This window comes from Pezoporus flaviventris, unplaced genomic scaffold (assembly GCF_033815535.1).
Source record: "Pezoporus flaviventris isolate CSIRO_AGI_PZ_B2104156 unplaced genomic scaffold, CSIRO_AGI_Pfla_v1 ptg000059l, whole genome shotgun sequence".
Lineage (NCBI taxonomy): Eukaryota > Metazoa > Chordata > Aves > Psittaciformes > Psittacidae > Pezoporus > Pezoporus flaviventris.
The window spans coordinates 940,910-960,845 of NW_026892607.1; the positions used below are offsets into that span (position 1 = coordinate 940,910).

A 19,936-nucleotide genomic window follows, 5' to 3' on the forward strand; every position below is an offset into this window, starting at 1 on the left:
TTTTTAATCTTTTAGAGCTACTTTACTGGATATATTTGAAACCATTGATTTGGATGGAAATGGCCTTCTGTGTTTGGAGGAATACAACTTCTTTGAGCTGAGAACTAGTGGCGAGAAGTGTGATGAGGAAGCATGGGCTGTATGTAAGGGTAAGTTTGTTGCTGTGCTTGATACAAATAATTAGGGCTATAATCTACTTACAAGCTGTTGTTAATAGCATGCTATTATGTAACTAGTGTGGCACTACTCAGTATTTCGTAGCCTATACCAAGAACACATGTAGATACTGTTCTCCTCCCCTTTCAGTTTTCTTTTTTTCCCAGTCTCCTGTCCTTTGTTTTGCTTCATTCTGGTTTCTGTGCCGCTGACGTTCTACTGAGAAAACTCTTCCCATTGCTAATTGCAAAGTTTTGTGGGTGAAAGATTTTGTAGCTGTGAAAAACTGCAGGTTTTCTTATCATAATAATCCTACACTGGTTTGGATTGGATGGGAGCTTAAAGTTAATCCAGTTCCAAGCGCCTGCCATGAGCAGGGACACCTTCCACTATAAAGGTTGTTCCAAGCCCCATCCAGCCTGGCCTTGAACACTGCTGGGAATGGGGCATGGATCCTGGATCATATGATAAATTAAATTGTAACAGATAATTGTTTCATCAGTCTCCATTCTTCAGATTAGCTGATACTACTTTCATTTCAGAAAGTGTTGAGGGGATATTCAGTTAGTGTGTATATGGTGCTTTAAAAATGGCATCTAGAGCTTATGATGATTGTTCAGAAAATTAGACATTAGAAAATACCTATTGCAAGGATATATTTTCTTCAGATGTAAGCAGGTTTTCATTAAAAATCTGTCTTTTGAAGGTTCAGATATGGTGTGTCAGTTTGTCCATACTGAGATACTGAGACTTCCATGAGTGAGGTGAGGAAGCTGATAAGGTGTAAAGACTCTTTCACCATTGTTTTCTATTTGCCAATACAGCTCCTCAGTGTTACTGGATTGCCAGCTTGCAGTAGCAGTGTGGGGCTGCAAATGTCAGTTTTGAAGAAAAAAAAAAAAGGAGTTCTGTGGCATTGCTTTAAGCTTGCAAAGGCCTTGAGAATGAAGGTATTTATTTACCTTGTAACAGAACCACCAGCAAATGTAGGCTGCTCTAATAATGCAGTGCATGAAAGCAGTGGGTCCAAAGCACAGGCACTTCAACTGCAGTGAGTGAACAGCTGGAAATTTAGAAGCCATTGTATGAAAATTAAAGTTTCTATAAGAAATGCAGGTTTTTTTCCAGTGGATATAAGGAAGAAGTTCTTTAGGGTGGTGAGGCACTGGAATCGGTTGCCCAAGAAAGTTGTGAATGCTCTATCCCTGGCAGTGTTCAAGGCCAGGTTGGACAGAGCCTTGGGTAACATGGTTTAGTGTGAGGTGTCCCTGCCCATGGCAGGGGGGTTGGAACTTGATGATCTTAAGGTCCTTTCAGACCCTAAGTGTTCTGTGATTCTGTGATTCTGCAACTCATACCTGACATGTCAGTGTGGCATATCATTGTGTATCAGCTGAGTTCATGTTTGATGGAATTCCTTTGTAAGCTCTGACATGTTGCAAGATACTTCAGATTTGGCAAGTCCTGCTAATTATTTCTCCCCAAAGATATAGGATGGAAAACTCATACAAACATACTTTGTTATAACTGAGTTTCTCCTCTGTTTCATCCCTGTACATGCTTTTCCACGCTTGATGACTTTGTCAGTGTCATATCTCTGTGCGCTGGTCTCAACATGAGTAGGAGGGGAGTGTGTGAAATGTATAGGAGAGGAAAAAGAGAATATGGTGAATCTTTTACCAGGTCATTAATCAGTGGAAGGGTTCAGATTACTATCATAAATCTTGACACCAAAGTTCAAGCCATTTATTATAGCATCTGTGCCCTGAGATAGATTTATGAAATCGGTAATCCCTTTTTAATAATATATAGTAAAGATTTAGCATTGTTATGAAGATGGGAAAACCATTTTTAAAAGTCTCTGACACAAGGACATTTCAATTATGTGTTTGCTGACATTAGAGTGCTCAATCTATGATATCCTCTCTAGAGAAGGGTGTTAGGATTACTGGCATTTTATTGCTTTTTGGGAACTAAGTAAATCATTTCTGTATCAAGGACCTCAAGCACTAAGGGTGCTGGCTCCAGCAGACTTTCATTTCCTACTCCTAATATATCCCATTCTCCAAATCTCAACCATAACAAACACTGCTAGCAAAAAGAAAACCAAAACCCAGTATCAACTCTTTCTGTTTTGAAATCTCACCCTCTTTTGGGTTATACAGGGAGCAGCTGTTTCTAGTCATTATCTAAAATCCACAGGGAAGCTCTGGAAAGAGCTGGTCAAGGATACTGTTTCTCAAATAATATTGGAGAGTCTGAGGCTGCAGGATGGCTCCATCTTTTAAACCTTGTTAACATAAGTGCACGTTTGGTTTTGGAAGGATAAAGGGTGTTTGTAGAGAGAACAGATATTTAAGTGCTACCTTATGTTTCTTTTTAAACAGAGAATTTTGATATGAGGAAGAATGAGCTAACAAGACAAGGATTTATGGATTTGAATCTCATGGAAGCCAATGACCGTGAAGGGGATCCTAGTGACCTTTGGGTCACTTTATTGTCTCTGGGCTACAATAAAGCATTAGAAATGACAGAGGTATGACAGCCATATAGCAGAAATAACTGCTTCACTTATAACATGGTGCACATGCTTAACTGCAGGAGTGTTTCTGTCTGTCATAAATTGATTTCAGTAGGTCAGTGATCCAGTCCAAACGCTGTTAATACAGGGTTTACACTATGACTTTCAGTCATTATGGTATCCTATTCCTTAATACATTCTTAAAAGAAGAATTTTGCCTTTTGCTTTAGGGAAAGCTGGTATTTTGTGGGATTATAGAGGAAGGAATCCTGGGTTGTACCTATTGAAAGAGTTCAGGCACCTTGCAGGTGGGAGGTCATAAGGAGACAGTGACAGTGAACTGTGACCTGTCAACAAACCTTCAAAATGCAGGACTTGCTCTGCTTATGAAAGTCACTTTCCTGGCCCAAGCCACAACAGAATTGCGCTGGTATTAATAGTTCTCACTTAGGAAAGAGGATTTCTTTAATAAAGAGAAACTAAATATGGAAAATAAAACATTAAATATGCAGACAATTTAACATTTTAAAGATCATTCCCAAGAAAATATGATTTTTAAAAATCATTGTCTGATTATATTATTTCTTCAACTTTTGTGAAACTAAAACAGGTCTGTGTAGCCACTGTATCAAATAGATGTGCATGAAGCAAATACACACAGACCCAAAAACCCTCAGTATGGTTGAGAGACATCAGTTGCCTGAGTGAAAAACCCGAGATCACTGTGACAGATCTCTTAATGCTGAGCACTTTCCCCCTTTCCTGCGAGTATGGTTGGCCAGAGCAACTCCTTAAGTGTCTTTCTGCATTTCGGACGTAAGAGGGAGCTCTCCTCTAAGAAAGAAGGTTTTGGGGAGGTTTCCCTCAGGTTAGGAATTTCAAAAAGGCATTTTGTGCCTTACTGTGGTTCCTGGCTTATAGCCTTTGCTGCAAAGGACAGTGTAGCTGTCTGAATGCTTTAGCCATTCATCTAATAAATGTACCCCTACTTAACTTGTGCAGTAACTTAACCCTTGAATTCCTTGATTTCAGATGACTTAAGAGATTGGTATTTCAGGAGCATTGAGCCCCTAACAAATTAAGGGCAGAACCTGAGGAATCCTTATGGATTCCAACAGCCATTTGAAAAAAACTTGAGCTGCTAGTAGTGAGAATATACAGACTCCTGTTTGTTACATGTACCTAATCTTAGCCAAGAGAGTGTAACAGCAGAGTGCTTAATGCAGCACTGTAGATATTTTGACTCTGTATGAAGTGGCACAAGTAGCAAGAGTGTAACAGGTAAAGGAGACAGGTTTATTTCAGACCCTGAAATACATTCATACTTCATCTTAATTCCTGTACATTTTGTGTCCAAGGAAGGGTTTGCTATGTTGGAGCCAAACGTACCAAACTGCATATAGAGTGTATGAAAAACATTCATTTGTCCTGAGCTTTCATTTGGTTTAGAAGATGGCCACAGCTCTCAGGTTTTGGGTATTTAATATTCAGTGACATATTTGTATTTCGGTATTCCTACTTTAGAGCATCAATGAAAAAAATATTTAGGAGCTGTAGATGAAAATCTGAGGGGGAAAAACTGCAGATTAAAGTGATGATAAACCTCCATTTCTCCATTGCAGGCATGCCCCTTTGTCATTGACGTCTATGCAGAAAAGTGCAAACCCAGAATTAAAGCCATGTATCTAGAGGCAGGGAGCTCAGAACTCAACAGGGCTGTTTGCAAGTCTGTTGTTAGTAAAGGAGAGGCCAAAGTATTGGATGGCTGTGAAAATGTCATCGTCTATACCTACAGCACGGGTGGGAGAATCACGTCTGTTATTGAGAATAAGGTATGGAATGAGACTTCTGTAAGGTACTTTGGGTTAATGTCTCTTATTATTTTCCTCTTCCCTCCTTGCTTCACTTTTGAGAATTATATTTTCTGATATTTCTCTTGTAAAGTTTCTGTATCTAGTTAATAAAACGAGAAAAAAGAAGAAGCCAAGCTGATTTTGACATATGACTCGGGCTCTAAAAGAGTCTGGATCAGTGCTCTTGAAGGGACAGCTTCTTATAAAGAGGCAAGCACTTGTAAGTATTGTACAGAATATGAATATTTGTGTTCACATTCCAATTTTTCAATATGTTAATAATTATTGGAGACATAATATGTTCATAGTACCAGAAAACCAATACTGACAACAGGAAGCACAGTTATAGAAAGACCAAAGACTACCGCATTTACCCTATTTAACATTTACAGTGCAAATAAGACAGGAAAAGAGCACTGATCTGCATTGATTGTGGTTTAGAAGCATATTATGGGTGACTTGTTAACTGGCCAGTCTTACCGGTCTGCTTTATGACTTACCCAAGCTAAGAACTGTAAATCCAAGCAGAAGTGCTTGGTGAGAAGCAGAGATTTAAAACCTTTCTGCATAGAACATAATGAAAGTACTGTTCATTCTCAGTTTCATTTATATCAGGAACTGTGAGTAAATAAATATGGTGCAGTAAGATGTTGAACTTAAGATGCTTTAGATCCTGAAAGATCACAGCAAGAAGTATATTTTTAAATGGACAAACATGCACAAGTAATATTAGTCCACTGAATGCTGAGTCTCCTTGGAACTACCAGTTTAGATCTGCACTTCGCCCTTTAGGGTGGCTATCCTCAAACATATAAATAACTCCAGTACATGTCAGAGAAAGAGATGAGGTCTGTACAGAGGCAGCTGGATGCTGTCTAATAAAAATCACTGACCACTGCCATGTATACCATTTGGGTTTCATTTGTGGATGACACCATATGGAGCTGGAGGTTGGAAGGCTCTGCAGAGGGATCTGGACAGGCTGGATCGATGGGCCGAGGCCAGTTGTATGAGGTCAAACAAGGCTCAGTGTTGGGTCCTGCACTTGGGTCACCAGAACCTCATGCAACGCTACAGGCTTGGGGGAAGAGTGGCTGGGAAGCTGCTCAGCAGAAAAGGATCTGGGGATGCTGGTCAACAGTGGCTGAACTTGGGCAGCTTGTGCCCAGGCAGCCAAGAAGTCCAAAGGCATCCTGGCTTTTATCAGCACCAGACCAGGGCCAGGGCTGTGATTGTCCCCCGTACGTGGCACTGGTGAGGCTGCACCTTGAATGCTGTGTTCAGTTTTGGGGCCCTCACTACAAGAGAGACATTGAGGTGCTGGAGTGGGGCCAGAGCTGGTGAAGGGCCTGAAGCACAAGAGTGATGAGGAATGGCTGAGGGACCTGGGGGGATTTAATCCTGAGAAGAGAAGGCTCAGGAGGGACCTTATCGCTCTCTACAACTGCCTGGCAGGGGGATGGAGCCAGGAGGGGGCTGGTCTTTGCTGTCAAGGAACAAGTTACAAGACAAGAGGAAATGGCCTCAAGCTGCATCAGGGGAGGTTTGGATTGGAGATTAGGGAAAAATTGTTCCCCAAAAGTATTGTCAAGCACTGGAACAGGCTGGCCAGGGAGTCACCATCCCTGGAGGTGTTGGAAAGATGTGTAGATGTGGCACTCAGGGACATGGTTTAGTGGTGGCCTTGGTAGTGCTGAGTTAATAGTTGGACTTGATGATCTTAAAGGTCTTTTCCAGTGTAAATGATTCCATGATTCTATTCTGTGAAAGAGAGAAAGGAAATTTTATGCATCTGTCTTCTAAGCTTCCCACAGTGCAGGCAGCCTGATTGTATCTTCAGTTATTGTGCTGAGGATTTCAATGGAAATAATTGTTTCTTTGTTATTTCTGTAATTAAATTAAGGAAATACTCCAGTTCCTCAGGGATTCTGTTTCAGTCTTGCATATGTATTGAGTCAGTGGGCAGAGAAAGGTGTCTGTCTTCTTGAGAGCGTAGGGCTACACCCTACGCTCTGTAGCCAGGGTGTGAGCTGGGGAGATGAAAAGACCTTGTGCACAGAGCTTCACATTTCTCTGGGAGTAAGCAGTACCCAATCCATTGTCTGCCCATTTGTGTGCCAAAAGAAATAGTCCTGTCATCCAAAGCACAAACTTACTACAATAGACTCTCTGTGCTAGGTGAATCTTTGTGACCTTGTTCCTGTTACAGGAGGATACTTAGGGCATGGCTAATTCTTTTGTTCGCCATGTAGAAAGGAGGACTTCATTGAAGTGATGCCAGACAGATGGATAGAAGTCAGAAAGCAGCTTAGATTATGTTTACCTATCTGCAACAATACCGTCTTTCAAAAATGACTATTACACTCTGCTGGCCAGAAACCCTTTGTACTGTGAGCACCAGAGGGCTTTTTCAGTCACTCCTTACCAGTCTAATAGTAGCTTCTTTGCTGTGTAAGGCTGACTGTGTGGTGTAACTGTGTTTCTCTTCCACTTCTCAGTGCAGAGAGAATGGTGAGTAGCATTGCCTAAGAATCAAATGTTTTCTAGCATCTGTGTCAAACTGAAATTTATCTGGAGACAGCTGAATAGCAGGGAATGTATCATGTCCTTGGGTCTTATGTCTGAGTATTGCGTGGGATAAACTGATGGCTGATGAGTTTTTATATTTTTCAGTTTTATATCTTGCATCCTTCTTGGAAGTATTTGCACAGCAAGAACATCTGTTCTTTAAGTGATTATAATTATATTGGGATGGGTCACCCCTTGATGAGTGTCTCTTACAAGCACCTTTGATTTGTGGCAGTAAAGAAATAGTCAATCCTGGTCACTTATTATGAAAGGAAACCAAATACGAAGTTTGCTAAGGAAACATATGAAAGGAAACTAAACGTGAAGGATGCTCCTAGTGCTTACACTGGGCATTGAACTTCACTTGTGAGGAGCCTGGTCTCCATTGAATCCTACATAGTTGGTGAGAATTTAAGAACATGTAGTATAAGCTCTGGTTAAAGTGGCCTTTTGCTGGAGGGAAAGGATTTTGGAAAATCAAAATGGCTGCACAATAACAGGTAAAGCTTCTTCTAGATCTGTATCCTGCCTCCATAAATGCCCTGTAGGCGATGTTGCAAGTACAAACATTGGGCAAGCATCCTGTGATGCTTCTCCAGGCGCTGTCCTAGTCTCTAGTTAGTTGCAGTTCACAGACTACTTGAGTCAGAAACTTAAAATCCCTGTCCTTTAAAATCTTAAAATCTCTGTCCTTTAAAGTCTTAAAATCCCTGTCCTTAAAATCCCTCTAATGTATTTTTTTCCAGCATGACTTTCTCCAGTCACCTTTTGAAATTATGTAAACCATTAGTATCAGTAATGTTCTGTGGCAAAGAGTTTTCTTACTCAGTAGTGTTCTCAAGTTGTATATTCACAAGTGCTTACACTGTATCAATGAGTCTTAAATGGCTTTGGCAATGAATATGGGCTCTGGTGAGGCCAAAGTAAGTTTTGAAATTGTTATTCTTCGAAGAGAGTGGTTGTCAGCATTCTTAAAGCATTTCTGTCCCCTGAAATAACAAAGCTGGAGCAAGTGAGAGGAATGTGTAAGTTGTTACAAAAAGAATACCCACTTAACCATTGAGACTAATGGATTCCCTCATGTTTTTTCACTTGCAGTCTGAAAACAAAGTGATTATTCATGTCAACAATGAGCAGAGCAAGAACTGCCTGAGTAATAGGGGTCTTACTGTTTTTGCTGTAGAAGTGGCACCAAAATCCATGATGGTAAGGTTTGTACTGTTCAGCCAACTTGAAATCGAAGCAAAAGACAAAATCACATGACATCTTTACAGTTTCCTTCTGCAGGTCCTTTACCATGATAGTGAGAATGTAGGTAGTGGCATCCCCATCACCAGCACAGATCAGATGTTTCAAAGCTGAACTGTACTTGATGCATCTGTGCAGATTGCTATGCAAGTCCATAGCTATTTGGTTTTTCATATGTATGCCTGTTTCAGTTGTCCATTCAATACATGTACCCTTTACTAATGTTTTTAATATTCTTCCATTTTTAATACTTTTTTTTAGGGCTGTATTTTCTTTACTTGGTAAATTTTAACCAGGTGTTTTGATGTCTATGAGATATAGACCAAGCATGCACTACTCAGAAGCAAAAATGTATGTGTTGCAGCCCTTATGCACAATGTGATTTGCAGGCTTGACTTGCAGACCATGTGTACCCATGCAGCAATTTGATCTGCTGATCCCTGTTCCAGAGCTAGGCAGGCTTTAGTGAAAACCTACATGAGGGTTGTAAGGGATAGAATGAGATTGAAAATGCATTAAATGGTATTTTTCTTCATGAATGAATGAAGAAAATTCAGTTTTTATTATTCTAAAAGTATGGTCCCTTTCTTTAAAAGCAGAGGCATCCAAACTTCGTATCACTGCTTCCCAGTGTAGATGCATTCAAAGCTGTTCTGAACAGGTACAGTCTCATGATAGAGGCAGGGTTGGGGCCTATTCTAATATTGCTGCTGGCACTTCAGATATCTATAGCCTGATCCTATAAAGTGTTTTAGTTATTTAAGTTTCAGTTTCATTCAGTATAAGCTGTAGGCTTAGTGCCCCTTATGGATGTTTTGCTGTCATACAATTAAATCCAATATTAAGTTTTGAATACAAACTGTGACAGAAATCAATGTTCGTCATTTAAATCTTTGTGATGTAAGTACTGAAACAGTTCATTTTGCTTACTAGCACTTTAGTTAACATGCAGTTCTCCAATAAACTACTGTTTCACCTCTGTTTTCTCTCTTGTATGCAGGTTTCTCAGCATATGATGCCACTGAACGAGCAGGAAGAATGGCTTTATAATTGTGTGCATTCCCTCGTACGTTAAACATTCCACTTGGAGCTGCTTCTTGGTAGCATTCAGGCTAAGCCAGCAGATTGTTTTGGCAGCTTTTAGACAATTTATAGTCTTGTCCTTCTCAAAAAGCTGACATTTATACTTTGTTGAGGTTGATTTGTTAAAGCCAATGAATCATCTAAATACTTATTTCTGCTATCACATTTCTGCTAATGGCTTTAGGAAACCTGTATAGTGATAGTTTAAAAACTGCAAATATGTAAAATAGATGGAGTGACTGTAAGTATGTAAAATCCTTTGACAGAATAGTGTTCATGAGATACAGTCTAACAAAATAAATTGGCATTAAAATATCAAGACAGTAAAAATTAGTGCTGTTCAGTAATAGGGCTGACAGTTCTAATGTAACTGTGTTTTATAAAGGCTAAATTCCCTAAACATGCTTTTGTTTTCTATAACATGTAACATAGTTCCATCACATCGTGGAAGTGAAGAAAAGCTTTGTTTAATGGGTCTGATGGATTCCTGATTAAATACTCTTGTTTTGATGCAAGAGGTATGAAGAGGTGGGGTTCATCATGTTGTATGGCCACCTGATAAAGGACTTGGTTTTGTATTTAATTTTCTTTTGTTATTTGATGATAATATTAATCTTACACTTGTTCTGAGTAATCACTGCCTGATTTTATACTCTTTTATATAAAATAAAATCTGCCTTTTCATATGTGATAAGGAAATAACATTATTTGAGGAAAATGAAGTTTTGTCTTGGGCTCTTGACTTTTAACAGCAATTTATTATTTCCAGGGTAGCTGAAATAAGGACTCTGAAGTCCCCTCAAGTTTAGGCTGCAATAGCAATGAAAACCAGCTCTGAGGTACTAAAAATACTCAGCTTTTATGTTTTTCTGATTCCACTAAATGTCTGTTAATGTGGAAAAAAAGTAATGACCCTGGCCAGTGGATGCTTAAAAAGTGTCCGAGTTTAAAATAGACATTAAATGTATGTGACCTCATCTGCAAGGGCAGCAAGTAGCCTGGTAAAGCTATATTTATCTGCCAGCAACTCCTGCACCCTGTTCTTCCTCCTCTGTAATTGTACACTGGGTGAGTAAATGTCAGTTACTAAATGGGAGCTGGGCTGGAGGCTGGCTGTGATTTACACGCTCTGCAATTGGTGCTCGGGCAGTTTTGCTGGGATCTTTAGTGTTCAGGGTTTAGTTTTCTTAGCAAATACAGCAGATAGTATTTTCATTTTCAAAATTGCTTTAAAGAATCCCAGCCTGGTTTGTGTTGGAAGGGACCTTAAAGCAATTCCAACCCCCTGCCACAGGCAGGGACACCTTGCACTAAAGCAGCTTGCTTCAAGCCTGGTCCAACCTGGCCTTGAACACTGCCAGAGATGGGGCAGCCACAGCTTCTCTGGGCACCCTGTGCCAGCGCCTCAGCACCCTCACAGGGAAGAGCTTCTGCCTAAGAGCTCATCTCAGTCTCCCCTCTTATCAGTTTAAAGCTATTCCCCCATGTCCTATCACTACATGCTCTTATAAAAAACTAGTGGAAGTTGTATTGGGAGGCCCCACAGATATTTGGTGATTTCTAGCAAATGTCTGAGCTCTGGAAATGCTGCTCCAGGCGAGGGGTGTGAAGTTCCATGCTGCCTGTTGAAGGAGGAGCTGGGAAATGATGAAACACTCTGTGTACAGCAGACAGTACAAAGTGAGCACTCTGATATCTGCATTTCTTTTGTCTGTAAAATCAGCCCTATTAGATGTGGCAGGAATTCATATACTGCTCCTTGTGCCTTTTAGGAAAGGAATGGTTAAACCTGAAAGAAGCGCTTAGCTGCGAAATCATTGCACATGAGAAGACTTGGGTTTGCTGCAGGTAGGGTCTAGTTTAACATTACACAGTGATACACCATGAAACCTTTTTACTTTTCTGATCCTGTTGCTGCTGGGAAGAGTTTCATTATTTTAACTTTTTAGGTGGGAACAGAATTCTCCATGGTTCTACTTTTCCTGCCCTTGGAGGCGATGAGAATAGAGATTTTCGTTGTTATCTACAGAGTCTTTTGCAGTTTGCTCCAAGTCCAGGCATTGTAGTGATGGAAAAACATTCTAGCTTCTCTTTTTGGGGCTGGACACACATGCTAGCATCTTTAATGGGAGATGTTTGGGAGAAAGGGTGTCTGTTAGCAGCTGTAATTTGAATTTCTGAAATCATAGAATCCCAGACTGGTTTGGGTTGGGAGGGAGCTTAAAGCTCATCCAGCTCCAACTCCTGCCACGGGCAGGGACACCTTCCATTAGAGCAGCTTGCTCCAAGCCCCTGTGTCCAACCTGGCCTTGAGCACTGCCAGGGATGGGGCATGTTTTCTTTGGACGGCTGGAGTTATAATGCAGCTTCTTCGCACAGTTGCCCACACCGAGGACCCTTTGGGGGCCCCGGCCGGGTCTCCCGGTTGTTCCGGTTGCTCAGCGGAGCCCCGAGGTGCCCGGGCGCCGTGCGGTGATGGGCTGCGGGTCGGGGCCCGGCCTCCTCACGCCGGTCCGGGGCTGCGAGGGCACAGCGGGAGGAATCCCCCGGAGCCATCCCCGCCTCTCCCGGGGCGGGCGGCGCCTTTAAGGGGCGGGAGCGCTGGCGGGGCCGGCTCCGGCGGTGGCTCCGGTTCCCCCCCTCCGCCTCCCGCGGCCGCCCGGAACTGCGAGCGGCGTCCGGCCATGGTGCAGATCGTGACCGTGAAGAGCAAACCGTACGGCGACCAGAAGCCCGGCACCAGCGGGCTGCGCAAGCGGGTGACGGTCTTCCAGAGCAATGCCCACTACACCGAGAACTTCATCCAGAGCATCCTGGACACGGTGCCGCCGGCAGAGCGGCAGGAGGCCACGCTGGTGGTGGGGGGGGACGGCCGGTTCTACATGAGGGACGCCATCCACCTCATCGTCCGCATCGCTGCTGCCAACGGGGTAAGTCGAGCGGGCGGAGCTGGCCTCAGCTCAGTGGAGCTTTCTTTCGGGAAAGCGGCATCGTATCGCCCCGGAGGGGAGGCAGGGCCCCGCCGGACGGGCGGTGGCAGGAGCTCCGTGTCGTGTCTGGACGTCAATGGGTGTATGACATGAGAGCTGGTGAGGCTCAGCGTGGGGACAGCTCGCCTTTCAGGTGCTAAAAATCACCTGGAAGTCTTTGCCTCCCTTGGGTACGTGCAGCAGCAATCGCTTGTAGAATCAGCGAGTGCAGAGGTGGGGAAGTACGTGCAGTATCCCTGTTCCAGCTTTTTCTGTCTTCTGGCAATAGCTGTGTTTTCCAGCACATACAAGTGGCACAGCGTGTGGAGCACCATGTCATCCCTGGCAGTGTTCAAGGCCAGGTTGGACGGGGTTTGGAGCAACCTGCTCTAGTGGAAGGTGCTCCTGCCCGTGGCAGGGGTTGAAACAGGATAAGCTTTAAGGTCCCTTCCAACCCAAACCATTATAGGATTCTGTGATTTCATGATACTGAACTGTGTCTCATGGAGACTCCCATCCCTACCTATTCATCTTGTTCCTGTCACTTGATCAGCCCAACAGGAGTCCAACAGGGAGTGTGATGTAAGTGGGGATCACTGTGGTGAAACGGAGTTTGCAATGGGAGGCTTTTCCCCACATTTGGTGTTTTTCCAAAGGAAAACAACCCCTTCTCCTAGGACACCTGGCTCATCCTCAACAGCAGCAAGCGTTCTTCCTCCTAGTCAAACAAGGAGAGTGGGCTTGGTGGTTAGGTTTGGACATGAGGGTAATAACCTAGCATTGCCTATTTCAGCTTCTCAGTAGCAATCAGGTGCCTCAGTGCCTTTAGGTGTCTGCCTTCTTAAGAAAAAATAAAACTAAAGATCACTGCCTTCTGATGGCATAAAGAAACTGGGAGGCTGAGATGAGCTCTTAGGCAGAAGCTCTTCCCTGTGAGGGTGCTGAGGCGCTGGCACAGGGTGCCCGGAGAAGCTGTGGCTGCCCCGTCCCTGTCAGTGTTCAAGGCCAGGTTGGACACAGGGGCTTGGAGCAAGCTGCTCTAGTGGAAGGTGTCCCTGCCTGTGGCAGGGGGTTGGAACTAGAGGAGCTTTAAAATCCCTTCCAGCTCAAACTAGTTTGGGATTCTATGAAAGAAGGAAATAACGGTTTCTTTTTAAGCCACATAGAAATTCATCTTTTTTGATTTGTGGTAGTTGCTCAACTGTCAGTCTGTGTCCCAGCATCCCAGCACCATCCTTGCTGTGTGCTCCTATGGAAGTGATGGATAGCACAGCCTTCCCTGATGGGAAAAGCAGCAGGCACTGGTTTATTTATATGTTCTCGGAAGGGGTTGGAGCTGAAGTGTACAGTGTTCGTGCCTGACTGCACACAGACAGCACCTTGGATCCCTATGAATAAGCAGCCTGGGAGTCTTGTTCCCTGGGATAAAGCTGTAGTTTGTGCAGGTTTTTGGATGTTCACCCAGGGCCTGGTGGGCTGTGGCAGCCTTCCTGGCGCTGAGGAGTTCTCAGCCATCTGCACCTCAGCTGAATCCCAGAAGTAAGCAAGGGCTGAAGGTAAAACTGTGCTGGGGTCTGATTTAGGTGTCTCCTTGGAGGGGGTTGAGGACCAGTCACTGCTCAAATCCTCCACCCTGGTCAGGCACTCACATATGTGCAGCACTATGGCGCTGAGCTTTCTGTCACAGTTGCATAAGCAGATCCCAATGGATGTGCTTTCTGAAGGCATTTGCCTTGTAGCAGTTTGTCTGTGTGTTCAAAGTGCTAGGACAGAATTGGCTCTAAAGTCAGAAAAATGTTCTGGGAAGGCAAGAGAGGAAGCAGGAGGCAGAGGAAGAAAGCAGGTGAAAGAACACATGGGTGAAGAGCCAGGACACCAGTACCTGAAGTGAGAAGTTTTACTTTAAAAGCTTTTCATTCTGAATCATTAATGTATAAAACAAGATACTGGCCATGGCCTGAGACAGAATGGTAAGACCGTTTCAAGTAAAAATTTGGCAATATCACAGCACTACCAGTCATCTACTGATGCAGGCTCTCTATACCCTTGTCTCAGGACAAAGGTAGTCTTACAGGCTTGCCACAGTGCTGTAGAGTGCTATGAAATTACCCCTTTTTCTTCCCTAGAGATTCAAAGAGAGCCAGTAGGTCAAAAGCACTGCAAAATTGTAGATTTAAGTATCCCATTTAGAAAGGAGGAGGAAAAAAACCTCATAAGGGAGCACTGAGAAGAGCAAATGTCCCCCAAATTTTTCATTAGATGCACTGCAGGTGAAGCCTAAGTAAGTAACCACAAGGAGGAACAGTGGGGTGATCTACAGGATACAGAGTCATTGAAAACCTGATACACAGCTGCTGGCTAAGTTTGACTGGCACTGGCTTGTATAAGCGCAAGTATTGCATTGCCAAACTCAAGAATGGCAAAACCATTAGGTCCTGAGAAATGAGGTGCCTGAAAGTAGTTTCTTTAGGGAATACAAAATGCTAGTTTTGAATAAATTTCTATCTACTTGCTTTCCTATTTTGGAATGGTGAGGGAATGCATGCTTTGCGGTTTTTCTCTGGAACTAAAGTGTTAGTTCCCTGATAGTTACCACAGTGTGGTTGAGTAAGACCTTATGAAAATCCTGTTTCTTCGTAATAAATATGAAGTAGCTGGAAGTCACCTACCCTGCAAAGGGAAGGATGGACCGATTCTGTTAAGGGGTAAGGAAGTGTACTGCAGAACATGTGGTAACTTGCTCCAGGAGGTTGTGGTTTTGTCTCAGTGCTGAGGTTCTCCTGATTCCAGCAGCCAGGTCTCAGAGAAAGACTCTGTAATGTCATGCTGAGAAACACTGAGTAATCTGGGGAAGACTCCAGATGTGGCTGCACTGCTCTGTCTGGACACCTGAATCCACCCACAGTGCTGCTTTGTCTGTAGAGAAGTGATCATTACAATGCATGTGAGGAGGGTATATAGTTATAACCTGAATGTGGTAAAATTGAAAACAAGAAGGAAGGAGTAACGAGATAATGAAGATAAGTTTGGGCTACAGTCTTCCTAACATAGCTCTTTTGATTCTTGATTGACAGGTACGTTGTACCAGGCTATATTCACTCATCTAAAGTCAGCCAGCCACCACCTGTGCCAAAGCAAGCACTGGAAAACTGTATTTCTGGTCCTAGGGATTAAAAGGTGATTGGATTGGTACTTTAAAATCATGTGGGTTTAAGATCTGTTTGCATGGTCCTCTGGAGCCTGAGGACCACAGTTTGATCGTTAGTTTTACAACATGAAAGGAAGGGATGCTGAAGTGAGTTCTAGTTTTGTCTGCATCTTGAATGGTTAATATATAACTGAGTAGTTGCATTTGACTAGCAATAACCCAATTTGTACTTGCGTGATTAAAGAGTTTTTATCCTGTTTATAAGCTTGCATTTGTATAAGTAAACTAAAAGGGAGGTTGTTGGATTTGCCTTTCTCAGTTGGCAACCAGTGTATCCTACCTAGTTTGTTTTGTTCCCTTGCGCCAGGTTTCCTTGATGTTATTCCCAAATAGGGAGTCTGACTCTTTAATTACAGGAAGAAAAGCTTAAAAGGTCCTGTTAGAGGAGAATTGTGGCTGTACAATAGCTTTATGTGGCTGTACAATAGCTGTATGTCAAAAGCATACTAAAATTACGGAAGGGAAGGTGTAAATCTAGCTCGGCTCATACACCAGGTTGATTCAGTAACTGTCACCTGCTAGTCAACTGATATACTGCGCCCCTGGTTCCTTCTTAAATAAACGGGTTTCAAAGTGCTGCAAAGTAGCTACATTAAAGCAAATAGCTTGAAGGTGTTTTGAATGCCAGGCAGTGCTTTGCATGTTAAATACTAGCCTGGTTTTGTTTTACTGCTGCAGGACAAACAGTGCTCTCAGCCCCAGAAAGTTTTGGTTTCCTGGCTTGGCTGCTATTAACTTTTTTCCCTGCTCAGTTATTCCAGGGAAACCAGGCTTTTAAGCTCTGTTGCCTTGCTCAGCAGCTTTTTGTTTGCCACTTTGTAGCTCTGCTCCCTTTCTGTTTGTGCTGTTCTGCTGTAGCCTCCAGACCAGTTCCCATTCTGACAGCGCCACTGAGCCCATAATAAGCAGTACGGTGTGGCACAGGCTTGCAGGACCACGTTCTGGTCCCAGTTAGAGCGTGCTCACGTTCCCAGTCTCAGCATCCCAGCTGTAGAAGGGGCATAGCGGGGTTTGCACATCTGTGATCTGCTTTAGGCCTGCTGATGGGAAGCATTTGATATTGCTATGTGAGCCTCAGTTGTTTTTCTTACCTAGTTTTTAAAGAAACCTGTTACCAATGACCCTTCTTCTTGTTCCTATCTCTGCACAACACTGTGCAGTCAGCCTTAGCCTTGTTGTTTACAGACTTTAATCCATTCAGCAATTGGCATCATTATCCTGAAGAATGGTCTCCTTCAATCCTCAGGGTCAGATCTTGCCTTTAAGTAAAAGCTCTTGGTATTAAAACGATTGAACTAAAGTGATCATAAAGAAAGTTCTTCCAAAAAGCAATCCCTGTGTACCAGAACTAGATGCTATGGGCATTAATTAAAACCTGAATTTGTGATCTTTCTTACCTTACTGGTTTTCTCAGAAGCAGAAGTGCAAATTGAGCTGTGCCATCTGAAGTAAGGAAATAGATACCAATTGTGCCATGAGCATTCCCATGCGGATATGTCCTGGTTTCAGATTATGGTGAGTTTTAGAAGACAACCATGCATGCAGCAGCTCTTGCAGCTTGGAGACTGCTTTAACACTACTTTAGCTTCTTTTTGCCTGTGAAGTTAATAGGCTTATATCAGTTTACAACTGAGGGTTATTAAGGCAGTGGTCAGGCCATCCAGTTACAGTTCCTTTTTGGAATTTTAAACTCTACACTAATGAAACTCCAGCTGAAAGGAAGAGCTAAGGTGCTTTAGAGTTAATCTCTGCAAATCCAGCAGCCAAGAGTTGAAATCCATGCTAACAGGGGTTTCACTGTAATCTCCTGGAACAATGACTCCCTCTAACCAGAAGCCTCAGCTCTGGCTGTGCTGGTAGGGCAGCAGGATGGGGTCTAATGCCTTCTCTTTGTCAAGGCAAAGTTTGGGATAGGTGAGCTGGACTGAATAGGTGCTACCCATATGTCTTGTGCCACGACTGAGGATCCAGAAATCCACTGTGGTGGTCCTTGACATCCTGTTGTGGTTCTCTGTGAGCTATCCAGTATATTGATTACTGTTTCAAATGATGAACTGGAACATATCTTAGAAATAGAGAAATAACATAGGATTTCAGTAAGAAGAAATGCAAAGGTTGCATAGGCAGAAGTAGTAAAATATGAATGTAACATGTACATTTATAATTGTAGTACAAGTTGGAGAATAACATACTAAGCCACAGATCTGATGAGTAACCACAAAGACACCCAGGAAAACAAATGTCATTCCTAGATTTTCAAGTAAGGTTGTTGTAAGTAAGAAACCCAGGAAATAAAATGTCACCAGGAATCTGATCTGGGATCCTAGCCCTCAGAGAGGATGCAATCTGCTTGGGGGAGACTCCAGCAGGAATGACCTGAGGTTGGGCAGATGAGGCCAGTGAGGCAGGAATGAACTTAGCCTAGAGATGGGGAAGCATGCTGGCAGTCTGCAGATGTCCTGCAATGATGCTGCAGGGAGGAAGGTAACAAATTGTTCTCTGGCTTGATGGGGATAGGGCAAGAACTAAAATTGCAACAGCAAAGGTTTAGGTTAGACATTAGAAAGCATTTTGGAAGCTTAAGGCTAATGAAAGGAGTGAGTTGCCTGGGGAGGTCACTGAGTCTGTCTGGGAAAACCTCTAATGCGAAGGGTTTGGGCTGGGCTGTCCCTGCCTTGGGCAGGGGCTGAGTGACCTCTCTACAGCCCTTCCAGCCCTCTTTCCTGCTAATGTACTTGAGTCTCTTTTTACTCCTGGGCCACAGACAAAGCTTCTCTAGTACATTCATGTCTGTGAGAAAACACTCATCTATGTCTTCTCCTCTCCTTTATGTGCACTTTTCTTGGCTCTGTACAGCCACCTTGCCATCACATACATGTACTGTGGATTCCATACAGCAGTTTGGCTCTGTACACCTCAGACCAGAGCTTCTATCCCTGATTCTACAAGGTTTAACCAGATAAATCTGTGCACCTCGCACTAACATCAGGCTGACTCAGTCAGTGCCTTCCCTCTGCTCCACAGCATAGTCTGCATTTTGTAGTTCTAGAGCATTTGGGATCAGGTGCTGGTGTTTTCTAAGAGGGCCTAGGGTCAGGGGCTATCTCTCAGCAGGCTGGGGCCAGAAATCCTGGACCATTCCTGGGTTTGCTCAAGGTAAACCACGTGGAATCCCTCTCATGTCCACGCTGCAGGGGCAGGACAGCAAACGCCCTGGCAATTCAAGGTAAAATGGGTGTGCTTTGAGCAGCTGACCTTTGAACAGCATGTTTCTCAATCATGGATGCTGGTGTGTACTTCTCTCAAGGCAAAGGGAGGATCAGCCCCTATCAGTGTGACAAACCTGGAGCCCATTGCTCACCTACAGCAACCTTGCAGATGATGGTTTCACCCCCAGCTCTGCAGAGCCCTTTCAGGCCACCCATCTAGCTTGTGTCGTAACTTTAACTAGGGTGCAATGTAGGTGTAGAACAGTGTCTCTTAATCCTGGAGTGACTCCTATGTATGTGGTTGCACTTATGTGCCCCCTGCTTTCGAGATGGTGCCATATATTTTGCCTTTCTGTCATCTCTACAGCAACTTCAAACCCTAGTTTTGAATTGATTCTTATGGAAACAGAGTTTTGCAGTTGGAGCAGTACTCCTTGTATGGCTAATAGGCTTGCAGTTGGTCTGTTTATTTTGCTTTGGCTCCACTTGTCTTGGCATTACAAATGTCACACACAGCAAGTGGCTGCCTGGACTAAAGGCAGAAAGTGCCTGTTTCTGGCAACTCAACAGCAGCTTCCTTAGAGCTCTTGGCACCCTCTTACGGTGAGTGTGCAGGGACTGTCCTGTGGGCAGAAGCTGAATGTGATTTCTGTCTTAAAGAACAGTCACAAAATAAGTGTAAAATACCTAATTTTACTCTGTTCCCTGGGATTTCATGCTGTGTGCCTTTCTGGCGAATCACAGAAAAAGAGCATAAAGAGATAATGCCTATCACCAGCTGATTGCTGTCAGAAAAGTTCCTGTGGAGCTGGAAAAGAAAGATTGCAGCTAAACCCAACTCCACAGTAGGTAGGTTACATTGGCTTTATCAGCCCCCTGAATGTGGGAGAGAAGAGGAATGGGAAGAACCTAAAAGGAATGGAGAAAAAGGGCTGCTCATGACGGAGACGGCATCCTGGACTTAGCAGAAGCCTGACCCCAGGAGTGTTTGCAGGGGATGAGAAGAGAGAATTACTGTTCAGACTGGCTTTTGCACAGGGGGTTCACCCCCAGATACTTGGCTTGCCTGAATGTCGAAATGAAGCACTGTAGCTTGGAGTAAGGCTGTGCTAAGGATGAGT

The 19,936-nt window shown here is 43.5% G+C and overlaps 2 protein-coding genes across 5 annotated transcripts in view; both read left to right on the plus strand.

The window, feature by feature from the left end:
• The window catches only part of EFCAB7 (EF-hand calcium binding domain 7), a 31,296-nt gene extending 19,968 nt beyond the window's left edge, over nt 1-11,328 (plus strand). For 2 of the 4 annotated variants that reach the window (XM_061469657.1, XM_061469658.1), the window contains exons 11-15: nt 16-149; nt 2,544-2,692; nt 4,300-4,509; nt 8,197-8,304; nt 9,347-9,629. In XM_061469657.1, the coding sequence (XP_061325641.1) occupies nt 16-149; nt 2,544-2,692; nt 4,300-4,509; nt 8,197-8,304; nt 9,347-9,421 (676 nt within the window). In that variant the 3' untranslated portion in view covers nt 9,422-9,629. Of the gene's footprint in view, nt 1-15; nt 150-2,543; nt 2,693-4,299; nt 4,510-8,196; nt 8,305-9,346; nt 9,630-10,198; nt 10,340-11,201 lie in introns of those variants that run through there. The other 2 variants (XR_009746265.1, XM_061469659.1) reach the window with 2 other exon arrangements.
• Nucleotides 11,329-12,029: 701 nt separating this feature from the next.
• The window catches only part of PGM1 (phosphoglucomutase 1), a 28,292-nt gene continuing 20,385 nt past the window's right edge, over nt 12,030-19,936 (plus strand). Inside the window, exon 1 of the mRNA XM_061469655.1 lies at nt 12,030-12,359. Coding sequence (XP_061325639.1) covers nt 12,114-12,359 — 246 coding nt within the window. The 5' untranslated portion in view covers nt 12,030-12,113. The remainder of the gene's footprint in view (nt 12,360-19,936) is intronic.